The 16,733-nt window shown below is 43.1% G+C and overlaps 1 protein-coding gene across 4 annotated transcripts in view; it reads right to left on the minus strand.

Moving 5' to 3' along the window:
- Nucleotides 1–256: 256 nt before the first annotated feature.
- The window catches only part of LOC148027201 (Plastid-lipid associated protein PAP / fibrillin family protein), a 94,078-nt gene continuing 77,601 nt past the window's right edge, over nt 257–16,733 (minus strand). Inside the window, exons 4-8 of one of the 4 annotated variants that reach the window (XM_087690591.1) lie at nt 1,258–1,353; nt 1,092–1,172; nt 893–979; nt 656–729; nt 257–576 (exon numbers count right to left, since the gene is read on the minus strand). In XM_087690591.1, coding sequence (XP_087546717.1) covers nt 456–576; nt 656–729; nt 893–979; nt 1,092–1,172; nt 1,258–1,353 — 459 coding nt within the window. In that variant the 3' untranslated portion in view covers nt 257–455. Of the gene's footprint in view, nt 577–655; nt 730–892; nt 980–1,065; nt 1,173–1,257; nt 1,354–16,733 lie in introns of those variants that run through there. The other 3 variants (XM_087690592.1, XR_015692795.1, XR_015692794.1) reach the window with 3 other exon arrangements.

Below are 16,733 nucleotides of genomic sequence, written 5' to 3' on the forward strand. Positions count from 1 at the left end.
TTTTGGTTTTTTCTTTGTTTATGAGTACTTCCCTATGCTTGAGTGAGAGGTTGGAACTGACGGACATAAAACAAGTAACATATACTGGAAGATTGAATCACAGCCTATGGAGCATTCACTCTTCCCCTAGTCTGGCCTGATTATTTGGGGTTATAACATTATTACTTTGGCATATTAGCATATATGCATATTAATCTTGGCATATAAACTATTCTAGAAATATTTCTTCAATTTCTTTTCAGTGACTCCAGCCTGTAATTGAACAGGAACCTTTCCTGAGGTGATGATAAGCTGGTACACATAAAGAACTCAAGGCTCCAGATGTTATTCAAAAGGTTGGTAATGTTTGATGCTCTTTATTGCACAAATGACAATGATATGCATCTACAGATGCCTAGCTAGAAAGAGGAGTTCTGGCCTTGAAATTTGAGTGTCCAGACATAGCAGGACTCATCTTAGAGTGTCTGCAAGGGCTGCGTCTTCGTAAAAATAAAGGCTCCTCCACTTCCTAGCGCTCTCCCTAGAAACATTTCATTGTCCAGAAACGAAATGTAGTACATGAGTCCAAGGGGAGTCCTGCAGAAGGAACATGGTCCTGTTAGCTCCACCAGACGTGTAAACAACTAGCAAGTATTATCAATGTAACAGTGACAACCTCCGAATATTATTTGATGAATCCCCAGATTGTAGAGGCACACGCGCAGAGAAGCTGCGGATGAATTGCAAAATCTGGTACACAAATGCAGTTGTCCAAAATACCTTTACCTTAGTTGTTTAATGCGACTTCAAATGTCACAATGAATCACCCTTTGTGCGTGTGCGTGCGCGCGCGCGCGCGCGTGTGTGTGTGTGTGTGTGTGTGTGTGTGTGAGAGAGAGAGAGAGGTCCACACCTCTAAGCTAATGAATGTACGAGGAAAGAATGCCGGAGCTATTAAAGCTTGCAATTCCTCACTCACCATCAGACTACCAACTTCTGCCTACACACCGAGCTAAGGAAAATAAGTGAAAGTTAAGAATCTACCAACTTTGAGGGGATTACGCTGCATAAATTCCAACCAAAAACCTTTTGCAAAGGAACAGATAACCAACATCTTCAAACTGCAGGGCAATGTTCCTGGCACTTGCCACTTGAAACTTTGCAGTGACTGTCAGGGTTGCTCCATCAACATCCTAATACAGGGAGAACAATGTATGAGTTTACAAAGCTTCACTTAAGCAACATTAGCAATAGCAGCTATCCATACACAAGTCTTACTTGGAAAACACCAGGGATGCTCCATCGAACAACATTCTTTACAATCCCACCATCTGGCGAATCAAGACATTCAAACTTCTGAAATATCTGTCCAACCTGTTCAAAAGTAGTTCACACGAGACCAAAGTTACCAACGGGATACCTGACTAGAGTTCTCACAAAATCAGAGCCTCCAAAAACACCTAATGACTGATATTTGACCTCTTCAAATTTAGGACTTTCCAAACTTTCATACAGTAGCTAATAAAAGTTTACTACTAAGAGCAGGCAAGGTGCAGATCTTTCTTACAGTTGGGTATCCCCTAATGACAAAACTGCACATTTAAGAACATCACAAATTGAAAACCTTATTAGGATGAAGTACCTTTTGGCATACAGAATGGGAGTGCCTTCTCAAAGGCTTCCAGGTTAGGTTATTCACATGGAATTCTCCATACAAGGGAAAATAAGGCAACTTGCCATACTCTTTCCGTTTTACAGCAAATACAAGGACTCATTGGCATGTGGAATCCTTTTCTCACGTGCTTGAACTTTTGACCTAGTCTATTGGTACTTTTTGGGAGTAAAAGCACTCAACAGATCCCAAACCATCAGACACAAAAAAGGACCTTGTCCACCACAGTGAATCAATCGAGGACAACCTTACCATTTTTTAATATATAGTGTCATTAACTTTAACAAGATGGGTTTCACTTTGAGCTATCACTCCTATGCCTTTTGATCTAGTATAAACATTTGAGACATACTTTTTGAGCTGTAGATTTTGAAGAGGGCTTCCTAATGAAAATCTTAGTAGATGTGTGCCATGTACAGTCATCTCCTACCTAAGAGCCTCAATTTGAGTTAGACAAGGACATTAGGACCTCTAATATTGTGTGTCTACCATTTTTTCAAACACTTAAGATGAAGGCTACATAAGCGCATTTTGTTTTGGGCATTGTGACCATTTTGGTTCCTTTCTTTGGTGCCCATAATGTGGGCTTGGTCATTTGTGTACCAATTGTGGCCTCATTTTGCGTATTTATAGGCAGCCTGCCCCCCTCATTCATTGATCCATCATTCAGCCAGCCCTCATTCTTCTTTCATCCCCATGCTACCGTCTGGCAGCCATGCTAACGCTTAGTGTTGCATGTTGGGGTTGGCCATCCCAGCCTTGTATCTTTCAATTGTCAATCAATTTGTTCCTTCTCTCTTCTACATTTCATTCAATCTCCTCTATTTTCATGGCATTCACTTTCCTTTCCTCTGTGCACTCTCACATGGTATCATTTGCCTTGGTGGGAACCAGAGACAACCAAGTATCATCTACATGTGCTGCAGCCCTTCCATTTTCCTTCCAGCTTGAGCATCACAAGCTGTTCCTGCATTTGGAGCAAGATGGTCATCTACCAGCTGTGTTTTGTGCAGCCCACCCCTCCCATGCCTCGTTTCAGATCTGCTGGCTGCTGTTGCAGCCAGGCAGCAACCAAATCCAACTAGACGACAAGTGTTAATCTAGTCACATCCTGAGCTGGCAGCTGCGTTTTTGCAAGGCAGACTTTTTCCAAGCAACCTCCTATAGGCTGTGTTTTTTGCAGGCAGTTTTTGAGATAAAATATGCATTACATGCTGAATTAGCCTCTTGAACAACCCCAAAAATGCTTAATTATGTAAAAAGCCTAAAATGGGAAGTGCTTTGAAAGAGCTTACAATGGGGAGCAGTTCAAGGTCCAAAGCTATCTATAAATAGGTCCATTCAGCCCTAATCTCATTCTTGCAGGTTTCAGGCCCTCTAGCTTCACAAAGGACATCTCAATCGAGGCTGCCTGACATTGCCTACATCCATCCAGAACTGCGCAGTTCACACCTCCTATAGCTGCAGTCCAGCCCCAACTGCAGCTGCTGATCACGCACCTGCTACAGCCAGCTACCACGTGGCATCTACAGCTGCACTTACACCTGATGGCTGCCACACTGCCCCAATCGGCCTGCGTTTACTTCTGCTGGCTGCCGTACAGGCTGCCACATCATCACCTACAGCTGCGTTTTCACTACAGGCTGTTGCACAAGCTGCCATGTCATCTGTTGTCCAACATCTTGGAGACTACCTTGCTGCATTTCGGGATTCATCAGGAGTATGACACACTCTCCAACTCATTCCCTCTGCCTTGGTCCTCCAGACATGAGAACTCGGGGTACATTTCATTCCCTGCACAATTTGTTTGCTGCAGGAGCATTGTATATTCAATATTCATTCATTCATTCAAATCTTCACTATGTTCGTTGTCTCTATGAGTACCCTAACCCTAACTGTGTTATGTTGAGTTTATGCTTTGTCGTAGGCTTTCATTTATGTTTTTGTGTTAGGGTATTTCTTCACATGGTATCAGAGCAAGGTTCTCTTTGACAAAACCTCAACCTTTGATCTGAAAGCCCTTCGCAAGAAACAAGAACAACAGGAAGGCAAGATAACTTTGAACACATCTTCACCACCTCATCATGATGCTCCCGAGCCTAGCACATCGAGAAATGAGACAGAGTGAGCCTCAGAGCTTGCTCCTCCAACTTCCAACATGGCCGAAAAGTCTTCAAACTACCATGGAGTCCACAAACCATATGAGTTCTCACAAGCCGAATACAATCTTATCCTCATGTATAGAGCTCAACAATAGATTAAAGGTAAATTTGAGTTTTCACTTTTAGATTCAGTGCATCAGTCTGATGATTTTGCAAGAAGGACAAAAACTCCATAGAGGACAGGTCATCCTGACATGAAAAGTGGAATGGAGTACAAACCATTTTCTTCTCTAACACCATCAATTCTTCATACCAAGTATTGATTCATAAGCCCTAAAGAGGATAGATTTTTCCATTTGAGCTCAAGAAAAGGTAAGCAAAAGTTCCAAGATTCATTGGTGAGTGCTCTATCTTTTCCTTTAGCTTTTGCATCTCATGGTTAATTTGATTTTGGTGAATCATCTTTTTCATCATTTGCATTTAACGAACAAAAGGAACCTAACACATTTCGCACTACTGCATAAATTTTAAATCCATTTAATCTCCCACCCATCCCACCCAAAAGTTCTGTTGCACCTTTCTTTTAGTCTCCATTAACTATACCTTTCATGTCTCCACACATCACACCAGTGGGTCCTTCACCCTTGGGCACAACCTTAAGGATCTCGTCTTTTTCTTAGCCGAGTGATGTCTCCATGATGGAGGTCCATCCTTCTATAAACACACTTTCGGGATTTTCACGGCTTGGAAATGCCACCCAAACATCATGGATTATGGATCAGTTGGTACCATTGTTTGCTTCCATGGCATTACCTAGTGGGCCTTTTGGTTATTTTTCTTGTGCCCCAACCAACCGTTGGACAAGGCTTACATGTCCCGATGTCTCCACCTCCACCGGCACTGTATGGAAACATTCATGTTCCAGTACCTCCGTATCAATCGACACCCATTTGACATTTTCAACCTATTTCTATCTACCCACCTCCTCCACTTTCTACTTATCCCCCTCCACCACCTCCTTATCCATCTTATTCTCCTTATCTCACCTCATTATTATTCCTATCAAAAGATGACATACCAGTGAGACAGTAGGGTTTGCGGGGAGGAACACAAAGTGAACTTAGCAAACATGGAGAAGAGAAGAGAGGAGACAAGAAAATTTGATGAATGGAATGATAAAGTTCTGAATCATGGAGTGAATGTGATACAAGGGAACAAGGGTGCCGTAGCACAAGGAAGATGATGAAGATAACCATGAACCACGAACTGCAATGTCCTCCTTAAGGGATGTGAGAGTAGTGGAGAGGCTGGAGAGAACAGGTGACGGACTGAATGAATCAGCCATAAGAAATGAATGAGAGAGTGTCCTATAAATAGGCAAGAGACTGTCTAGGGTGGCGCCCGAAGGGAGGGCGTCAGCTGTCTAGGGTGGCACCCCACTGTGGACACCCATCCCCTTTTTGGGGTTGTCCATTGTAAAACCCTAAACGCAAAACGCGAAACTCAAAAACGCAAACTGCGGGTAAAGGGTAAAGGGTTTCTCAACACCCCCTTTCAAGCCCAAAAAGGGGAACAAGAGAAGAGTGAGATGGAGATGCCATGCTACTCTGTCTACTGTTCTTTACTGCAAGTTATCTTTTAGGTGGAAATCTTGGATCTTAGGGATCCTCTACATCTTCTTTCTCCTCTTCTTCTTGCCTTAGTCACTTGGTCAACATAGAGCCAACTCCGAAGATAAATCCTTGTGGTTCTCGGCACCACACAAAGTCCAACATTCCTCCTATGCATTGTATGTTTTCATCATCTTTCTACTAGGGCTCTTGGGCAAGTGAACAATTTTCCCATGAGTGGAGAACCCGAAACTCAACCTTGGGAGAGAAACCACTAGCTCCGTGCATCCATGCAAGAAGAAATACGAAGGCCTCGTCACCAAGTCGCAGTTGAACCTCCAAGGCCCCGATCTAGGTAGATCCTTGAGATCCTGGGTATCAATAGGTGAGATGACCGCTGGAAAGAAGACACCCTATCCAAGGGTAAAAGAAGAAGGTAAAAGACCTCCGCCAAGGTGTGCGAAGGATTGAGTGGTGGATGGGGACCCCCTTTGAAACTGAAGGAATAGAAGTCCCCCTTTGAAGTCGCAATAGATGTAGATGCCCCCTCGAAGGGCAAAAAAAGATCATCCCCCTTTGAATCCCCCCCCCCCCCCAAGGTAGATAGGGAATCCAAAAACTCATGGATCAAGAACTCCGAAATGTCTGAGGATAAAGGAAGTGCCGCTGGTCATGCCGAAGAAGGTGTCTGGGGTGGTGAAGAACTCTCAAAGGTGACCTCTCGAACTTGAGTAGGCACGGGTGAACAGTAGAGCTCAAACTGAGCAATGAGTAGATAACAGTCGCTGCTTCTCAATGGAGCAGACCGGGAAGCCGAAGAAGAGAAAGGAGTCGAGCAACCACTGTCTCTTGACGGAGCCGGCTAATGAGGAGACGGTATCAAACAATCATTGTCTCTCGATGGAGCAGAATGCAAAACCGCGGGCCATGGTAGCCATTGTACCCGAAAATAGGTGGGAGAAGACTGTCATTGGCATTGCAACGCATTGCGACGATCTCCAAGAGGTCGTAGTGCCAATCGATCCTCCATGTGCTTGAAATGACTTAGTGCACATCAGATGCGTCTTATTGCCTTGGGCATAGAACTCTAATAGCCGATGCAGTGTTGAGAATAAAGGGTCATCGTGTCTTTTTTATGTGCACGGGTGTGAACACACCCTTGGCATGAAGATTGTGATATTCATCTTCTAGATCACTAGCTTTTTTCAAGAGATCACTGCTTATGATCTAAATATTTTTCACAACAGTTAAAAATATGTTCTCATTGGCTCAAATCATGAGTCATTTCACATGCCTTGCAAGTGCAACAATGTAGCTCGAGGCACAAGATTTGCATGAAGTACAAGTACACTCCAATGTAAGCGTTGGAAAACTCAAGTGTTAAAACGTTAGATGTAATCAATCTTTTTCAATTGTTCAACTTTATCAAGTATGATATATTATTTTTTAATCAAACTTTATATCATTTACTACATTTTGTCCTTGTTTGTACTTTCATATATATCTATCTAAAACCTAAAGAGCTACACTAGTCATTGTACTGAATATCGAGTGTCGTGCTCACTCTCCTTTCTACTTCTCTCTACTCTCTGTGTGTGTTATCCGTCACGTTCACTCTCAGCTCAGTTTGGCTCCATCAAACTAGTATCATAGCACGAGTGCATACTCCTCAAAGCTGGACAGGCACAGGCTAGTCAGGCGACCTCAAGTGAGAGGTATCGGCATCAATATAGTTAGTAGGTGCAAGTCAGCGCAAGGTCAGCAAGGTCAACGGGAGGCTAGGCGAAGATTGCACGACAGTTCAAGAGACAGTTGCTGTTGGAGAGTAGGCGACAGGTGACAGGTCAACAGGGGATCACATGGGAACTGCACACGACCAAGACTAGGCTGCAAACAGGACAGGCTGCGACGGGCAATCCGACAGGACAGGTTGCGACGTGCTCAACAGGTCATCCATGACTAAACGGGCCATAGGTCATGAACCGGTCGTCAAATCTCTGTCATTTTTTCTATATTTCAAATTTGTTCCCCCTCCACAACTAGGTTTTCGTGCCCACATGCACAATGTGCAAGCTTGACCTGAAAATTTGAGGCTTTTCCCGGATTTGGAGACAATCTGACTCAGAAATTGCAAAATCGGTGCACATTTGCCTGGGAATTTCAAGGCTTTTCACATTTTAGTGAAATTTTTTCAATTTCATTGGAATTTGTGCACACCAAACCCGAGAAATTTGGGAATTTGTCCAAATTTGATGTGAGCAAGACACAACAGTGATATTTGTCTCAGAAATTGCAATAATTTGTGACATTTTGCCTCCGACATTTGGGGCTTTTCATGTATATGCAAGAATTGGGCTGAAATTTACCCAAATTCTCGACATTGATGCACATTGGACCCCGTGCAATTTGGGGCTTTTGCTGTTTGGGCGAAATTTGTGCACCATTTGGTCATTTTATCTACATGCGGGTTTAATTCCATGCAATTTGGACATCTAGCACTTGGAAAAATTGGAGGTTTTGCTGAAATTACTCTATTTTGGTGAAATTGGGCTATTCTATGCATGTCAAAGATAGTGTAGATGTATGGTTGATGCTTTGAGCACAAAAATTTTGGGGCTTTTGACCGTGTGTGTCAAATTTTGTGCCCGTGGGTGCATGTACAACAAAAATTGCAGCTAAAATTTGGGACTTCTCATGTAATGTGATGTATTTGTCCTTGGAACAGCTGTAATCAGTTGTGGAGTGCTGTAGCACAAGGTTTAGTGCTTCTGAAAATTTATTTGCAGATCTGAAATTTCTGCATTGTGGTTATTTATTGCTGGTTGGTACTTGTTTATACCTCGATCACTTGTGTGACAGTTTGGGTCTACATTTGCTGATTTCTTTTGTCACATTTGGGCTGAAAATCATGGCTGGCAGCAGTGACAGCAATCACCTCATGCACATTAAGAAGCTTGAAGGAGCACATAACTTTAAACAGTGTTATAATATCCTGTTGCAGAAGAAGCAAGCAATGCCGATTAAGACCAAAGGGGCAAAGCCCACAGATATGGAACAGGAAGGCTGGGATGAGTTAAATGAGCTTGCACACTCCCATTGAGCTATCGATTTCTGATGCCTTGTTGTTTGACATTGAAAGTTTGGATTCTGCCTATCCTATTTGTACTCCAGTAGAAGAATTGTATGCCCAGAAGAGTGCCACAAGTAAAGTTTACTAGCTAAAAAAGCTTACGGATTTGCGTATGAAATAGGGTACAGCAATGTCTACTCACTTGACTAAGTTTAACTCCATTTTCAGCCAGCTGGTTGCCTTGAAGTTCATGATTGATGAAGAATTTAAGGCTACGTTCTTACTTTGCACTCTACCAAAGAGTTGGGATACATTTAGGACTGCTATGAGCAATTCTAATGCAATCCTTTTGTATACTGATGTAGAGAGTGCTCTACTCATAGAAGAAATGAATCGATACAACAATGCATCTAGTAAGTCTTCCAATGCTTTGCATACTAGAGGCAGATCACAGCAGAAAGGTAAATCTGATAGCAAGGGACGCAGTAAATTGCCTGGTAAGGATGTTGAATGCCATCATTGTGGCAAGAAGAGTCACTTTAAATGGGACTGCTACAAATGGAAGAAAGAGAAAGGAAAGGGCAAGAAGATAGATGATAGTAAGGAAGAGAAGAAAGAGAGTCAGCCTAAGAAGAGCAGTGTTAAAATTGAAGAGGTGAATGTAGTCACTCATGACAGTGACAGTGGGAATGACGTACTCTGTCTCTTCACACTTTGGTACACATGCTTTACTTGCAGATACAGATGATGACATGTATACTTGGATTGTAGATTCAGGTGCTTCCTTTCATGTCACCCGTCATCGTGAGTGGTTTTCTAACTATACAAGGGGTCGACATGGTGTTGTCCATCTTGGGGACAACTACGCATGTGACATTGCAGGTATTGGCAGTGTGCAGTTGCAGTTTCAGCATGGTTCTGTCTTCACACTTCAGCATGTACTGCATGTACCTCAGCTCAAAAAGAGTTTGATTAGCACAGGGCAGCTAGATAACGATGGATTTCATACCACCTTTGGTAATGGGAAATGGAAGATCTGTAAGGGATCTAGGGTTATTGCCAGAGGTTGTAAAAGTGATACCTTGTATCCTCTCCATGTATCTAGTGTGCGTGACCATGTTGTTGCAGTGACCGAGCAGCCAAGTGTTTCTTTGTGGCATGGCCGGTTGGGACACATGAGTCAAACTGGAATGAAAGTGCTTTCTCGTCTGGGTTACTTGCCTTATCTTCGTTATGTTGATTTTGAGCATTGCGATCATTGTGTTTATGGTAAACATGCACAGACATCTCATAATAAGTCTCTTTCGCTGAAATCTTCTCCTCTAGAGTTAGTACATTCCGATCTATATTAAATGCCAGGGTTATCTTTAGGGGAAAAGAAATACTTTGTCACCTTTGTCGATGATGCTACATGGAAGGTATGGGTTTACCCTATTCGTAGCAAGGATGAAGTGCTTGACCAGTTTCAAAAATTCTTGGCATTGGTTGAGAATCCGACTGATAAGACACTTAAATGTATTCGCTCTGTCAATGGTGGGGAATATGCATCCAAGGCCTTTCAGGCATTTTGTGATAGCAAAGGAATAAAGAGGGAGCTCACTGCCCCTCATAATCCACCCCAAAATGGTGTTGCAGAGCGTATGAATCAGACCATTCAAGACAAGGTTCGGACAATGTTGTCACATGTTGCTTTACCTCATGGTTTTTGGGCAGAGGCTGTTATGACAGCCGTACACTTGATTAATCGGTCATCAAACAAGTCTTTTGGGGGGAGGGGAGTTCCCCAAGAAGGGTGGTCGGGCAAGCCACCTTCGTATGCACACTTGAAAGTGTTTGGCTACGAAGCATTTGTGCACATACATAAGAAAGAATACAGCAAACTTGAGCCAAAGTCCTGTAAATGTATTTTCCTAGGATATGGTAATGAAGGTGAAATGGGATATAGATTATGGGATCCCGAGAAAAGAAAAGTAGTATGCAACAATGATGTTATCTTCTAGAAAGATCGCATGCACAAACAGCCCGAAAGAACAGAGGAAGTCCATAGGGTTGTATTCCAAGAAGAAATACCTTTTGGACAGCAAAATGTATCCGCTATACAATAGCAAATACCTACTGTAAATGAACCTGCAAATGCAGAAAATAATATTGGAAATAATCAGCCAGCCATTGCCCATAATGATGAGCCACTGGATGCATAGGAACAGCCAGGACAGCAAGCTGTTAATGCTGATTTGCAAGCTGAAATGCCAGGACAGCAAGCTGAAAATGAAAATTTGCAAGCTCAAAAGCCAGCAAACAATGATCATTGGGTTAGGAGATCATGTTGACAAATTATGGTGAAACGTCTTGCTTCCAGGAAGCAATGGACAGACAGGACAGCAAGAAATGGTATAAAGCCATGTTGTCAAAGATGGACTCTCTTGAGAAAAATGACACTTGGGACTTCGTGCAGTTGCCTAAAGGACAGAAAACCCTTCCATGCAAATGGGTTTACAAGATGAAGGTCACTTCTGGTTCCTCGCCAAAGTAGAAAGCACAATTGGTTATGAAGGAATACAAGCAGAAACATGGAGTTGACTTTGATGAGATCTTCTCTCCTGTAGTCAAGATGACTACATTGAGAACCATTTTGGGCTTGGTTGCAGCTGAAGATATGGAGCTCATACAGATGGATGTAAAGACCGCATTCTTACATGGTGATCTGTACAAAGGCATGTATATGCAGCAGCCTGAAGGGTTTGTGGCAAAAGGGAAAGAGAAGATGGTATGTAAACTCAAAAGGAGTTTGTATGGGCTGAAACAAGCACCAAGAAAATGGTATCATAAATTTGATACATTTATGCAGTCTCAAGGTTTTCATAGAAGTCAAGTGGATCACTGCTTGTACACCAAGAAGGCAGTAGATGGCAGCCTGATTATCTTGGTTCTGTATGTTGATGACATGCTGATTGCTGATAGGGATACTCATACCTTGGACTCACTGAAGCAAAGTCTTTATAGCAACTTTGACATGAAGGATCTTGGTGATGCAAATCACATTCTTGGCATGCCAATAGTCAAAGATAGGTCAAAAGAATTACTCTATCTATCTCAACAGGAGTATATCTCCAAGGTTTTGTAGCGTTTCAATATGGAGGGGGGGAAAAACAATTGGGGTCCATTGCCTCCACATGTGAAACTTAATGCAACAGACAGCCCTACATCTCATGATGAGAAGACTAAAATGGCCAAGATACCATAGCTTCAGCTGTTGGCAATTTGATGTATGCTATGATTGCTACACATCCTGACATTGCCTTTACAGTGGGAGTGGTTACTAGATACATGGCATACCCTGGCAAAAAGCATTGGGAAGCAGTGAAAGGTACACAAAGGATTTGTGCATCTGCTTTGGAAAGCAGAAGCCATCTGTTGTCGGCTTTACGGATGCAAACTATGCTGGTCGTGCAAACTGCACAAAGTCGATTTCTGGGTATGTGTTTATCTTCACAGGAAGAGCAATCTCTCGAATCTCTAGGCTACAAAAGTGTGTTGCATTGTCTACTGGAGAGGCAAAGTATGTGGCTGCCACTAAGGCATGCAAGGAGGCTTTATGGCTTTCACGTCAGGTGGGAGAGCTTGGCATTACAGAGTTACATGTTCTCCATTGTGATAGTCAGACTGCTATTATGCTAGCACGGAATCCCGTCTTTCATGCAAAGACGAGGCACGTACATGTGAAGTATCACTTCATTAGAGATGTACTTGATAGCAAGAGTATTGAGCTTGTCAAAGTACATACAGATGATAATCCTGCAGATCTTCTCACAAAGGGTCTTCCAACAGAGCGGTTTGCTCATTGCCGACAGATGATGGGAGTTGGATAGGTATATGTATTTCAGCTTTGTACATAACTAGACTTAGTTGATTCTTTTCTCCTCTTAAGGCACATTGCCTTTAGGCGGAAGATTGTTGGGAATAAAGGGCCATCGTGCCTTTTATATGTGCACAAGTGTGAACACGCCCTTAGCACATTTGTACTTTCATATATATCTATCTAAAACCTAAAGAGGTACACTAGTCATTGTACCAAACATCAAGTGTCGTGCTCACTCTCCTTTCTACTGCTCTCTACTCTTTGTATGTGTTATCCGTCACGTTCACTCTCAGCTCAGTCTGGCTCCATCATGCAGAGCCATCTTTGTGTCCCTGAAAGAAGAGGTGGCACAAGGAGTGCCTAGTGGAAGACGCATATACTTCCGGGGGGGGGATTGGGAGCAAAGGTCGAAGTCGGCAATCTTTGGTGAGATGACCGTTCGAGCCGCAGTAGGAGCACCCAGTAGTCTCGTCATCTGTTGGTAAAGAAGCCATGGATACCATTGTGTCTTGCTGAAGAAGGAAGAGGTCAGCCATAAACCGTGAGCTACAATGTCCGCCTTGAGGGTTGGGAGGGCAATGGAAGGGCTAGAAGTGAGTTGCCGGTGGGAGGAGGATACGACCAAGAGTAAGAGGTTGCAACCAGTAGAAAAAACGCAAGTAAGAAGAGAGAAAAACTAAAAACGCAAGCTGCAGGAGAGAAAACAGCAAACGCAGTTGAGGACCGAGAAATACTAAAAACGCAGGAAAAACTAGCAGTAGCAGTCAGCATGCTAAAATCAACTCCAAACAGTGTGTGATAGTCTGGAAACAAGGGCCAGATTGTTGTAGACAGCAATGGCCAGCTTGGACCGCAATGTCCTCCGCGTCCGAGGTATGGGCAGCAAGCTGAAATACCTAAAATCTACAAAAACGAGATTGTTTTCTGAATGGAGAGTGATCAGCAACAGTCGCTCTGTTGTAAACAGCTGAAAACTGTGGATGGAAGGTTGGAAACAGGCACCAGACTGTAGATGATAGCAAGGGACAGCTGAGACTACGATGTCCTCCGCGAAAGGGGTGTGGGCAGAAGGCTGAAAACACATGAAACCTGTAAAAAATAGATTTTGATGCAGCGAAAGAAGAAGAAAAGTGGATGCCAAACCCGCCATCGGTCTTTGCCTTCACTGGAGTGGAGGATCTTTGCCATTGTTTGAGCAAATCCAGCTCTGATACCATGTCAAAAGATGACGTACCAGTGAGACAGTAGGGTTTGCGAGGAGGAACACGGAGTGAACTCAACAAACATGGAGAAGAGAAGAGAGGAGAGAAGAAATTTTGATGAATGGAACGATGTAAGTTTTGAATCATGGAGTGAATGTGATACAAGGAAACAAGGGTGCCATAGCACAAGGAAGATGATGAAGACAGCCACGAACCATGAACCGCAATGTCCTCCTATAGGAGTGAGGGTAGTGGAGAGGCTAGAGAGAAGAGGTGACGGACTGAATGAATCAGCTGTAAGAAATGAATGAGAGAGTGGCCTATAAATAGGCAAGAGACTATCTAGGGTGGCACCCGGAGGGAGAGCGTCAGCTGTCTAGGGTGGCGCCCCACTGTGAGCGCCCAACCCTTTTTTGAGACTGTCCATTGTGAAACCCTAAACGCAAAACGCGAAACCCTAAACACAAAATGCGAAACACAAAAACGCAAACTGCAGGTGGAGGGTGAAGGGTTTCTCAACACTTCCTCCTCATCAACCAAACATGCCTTTAATGACAAGACTCGTTTTAACGTGTCAAACTTCACTACTTGGTCAAACCTAGTGAGACATGTCCTTGACTCACAGAACCTATAGGATCTTGTGCAAGGCTTGGAATCCCAACCTAATCCCATACTTCTTCCATATGAGGTTGTTTGCTCATGGAAGGTTAGGAATGCCTCCACTACTGTCAAGTTGATGCAAGGTCTATTACCTACATTTCATTTACAGCTTCAACATTTTGACTTAGCATTTGAGTGTTAGGCACACTTGATTGACCATTATGGAGCTTGGAATAGGACCCATCACATCAATTTAGATCATAAGCTCCAAAACTTTAAAATCACTAATCAGGATGACTTGAAAGTCAAGTTGGTTGAGTATTGATGCCTTCTTGCTGAGTTCTCTACCATAGGGGCTCCTAAGTCCTCGAACGATCAGGTCACATTATTTCTTAGCAAGCTATCGAGAAAATACTTTCATTTTATGCAGCAAGTGATCTCACAGCCCACTATATCCACCTTCTATGTATTTGAGTGTCAACTATTGTGTTGCACTCCATTGTTTGATCAATTTCATAGTTTGATCCCTACAAGGGAACTCTTGTTGTTGCTTCTCAAAAGGGGCAACAAGGGAAGGCTAAATAAATAAAATCAAAACTCCAATCAAAACCAAAAACAAAATCAAATTTAAGTTAGTGAGACCCGAGGAAACTCCTAATCATCTCTAAAACCTAAGCGGCAAAATGTATCAAAGAAAAATCAATATTGTCAACATTGTCCAAAAACTAGCCACTTTAACGACGAGTGTCGATTAAAGGTAAGAGGCACAACACCAAAAGCTAAGACTCACACCCCCCCACCCCTCAATCAAGCAACCACCCTTGCAGGGGAGGTAGGGTAGCCGCAACCGTCAACAGGGGCAATGGCAAGGCCAGACCCACATTGCCACCAGTCAACCATCACAATCGACAATATTCTCAACACCAAAGGACTTCTCTAACTGGTCTTCAAAGGCTCATATCGTCTCCAAGAAGACATTTGAGGATACGAGTCTCCTCCATATTTGCGAGTTGACTCCTAACAAAGTGACTGCAAAGGCCCAATCGTCACAATCAAATACTTCAACTACTCCTTGGATTGTGGATTATCGAACTACTCATCATATGACCCCCATCAATGACATTTTCATTTCCCAAGCCCTTGCAACCGAGCTCATGGTCACGTCAATTTTGCCACTGACCAAGGCCCAAATCACACTATGCTAGATAATCCATATATCCCCTACCTTGGGGTGAGGGTGAAGTTATTATCCATTCAATAGCTTTACCAATTGAATGAGTAGTATTCTTCACAGCAACCATAGTCGAGGTCCTTGACTCTCACACTAGTTTAGAGATTGCTCGCAGTGAGGCACAGCCTAGTGGCTTCTACCACATGACACAATTTCTTTCCAAGCTGACAGCCAAGGGCTCTGAGTTCCACCCTTCCAGCCTTAAGCCACTATATGTGAGTCTACGAACACTAAGCATCTTTGGCATTTTTGCTTAGGACATCTCGGATATGACTCTCTTTATTAGCTATCGCGGCAACAGATGGTTGATGGCCTTCCACACCTAAAACTATTGTGGGATATGTATAAAGCTTATCAGCTTGAGATGCAGCATCATATGCCCATTCCCTCAACAGTCTCCACATAGAGCTAAGGCACCTCTAAGATTGATTCATGTTGGATCTTTGCGGGCCAACATCCACAGTACCGCCTTGAACAACACATTGTACCTAGTTTTTATTGTGGATGATCATTCTAGATACGTATAGGTGCACTTTCTCAAGCATAAGTCCAATGCCTTCACATGTTTTTCTGCTTGGGTGTGCTACCGATGCATAACCAAACTAGTCTTCGTATAGGATGCACGAGTGATAGAGGAGCAAGTTCATCACCCACAAGTTTTCCAAGTTTCTATAGGAGCATGGCATTTTTACGCTAACTTACCTCTACCAATCTCCTTCACAGAATGGAGTCATAGAACATAGAAACCGAACTATCATGAACATGGCACACTCTATGTTGTTCATAGCAGAGCTCCCTGAGCGCCTTTGGGTTGAGGTTGTTAACACTTTAGTGCACATCCTCAACCACTGTCGAGATCCTCAAAGAACTTTGTACGATGCAGTTTTTTGGCTCTCCGTCTATATTTTCTAACTTTAGTCTTTAGAAGTTGTGCATACATGCACACCCCTAATGATGAGATACACAAGCTTACTTCCCAAGCTGGTATTCTAAATTTTGTAGCATACTCCTCCAAAGCAAAAGCCTATCTTCTGTTCGATCCTCGAACAAACAAGGTGATTATTGGGAGAGATGTAGTGTTTGATAAGAGAGACATTATAAACTTTCTAGACTAGATTCTGAGCCCTTTCCTTACATTATTCCTTCAAAGATAGTGCCTTCTAAGCTGAGTCTACAGCCCGCTCCTAACCCACCCGCAAATTCGTCAACTCTCAAGCCCCCTTTGCAAGACCCGTCACATTGTTGGTATCAGTAGACCATGTGGGATTTGAAGATCCTTCCACCTGATTCCACTTCAAAGGGCCCTAGAAGATCTACCAAGCTTGCATCTCAAGCATCATTTGCATCACTTTAACAGTTGATTGCATAGCACATTCTAAGCCGGATAGTTGGCAGGAGGCGCTTTAGC

This window comes from Lygodium microphyllum, chromosome 13, assembly GCF_053477565.2.
Source record: "Lygodium microphyllum isolate KBCC chromosome 13, Lygodium_microphyllum_v1.1.10, whole genome shotgun sequence".
Classification (NCBI taxonomy): domain Eukaryota; kingdom Viridiplantae; phylum Streptophyta; class Polypodiopsida; order Schizaeales; family Lygodiaceae; genus Lygodium; species Lygodium microphyllum.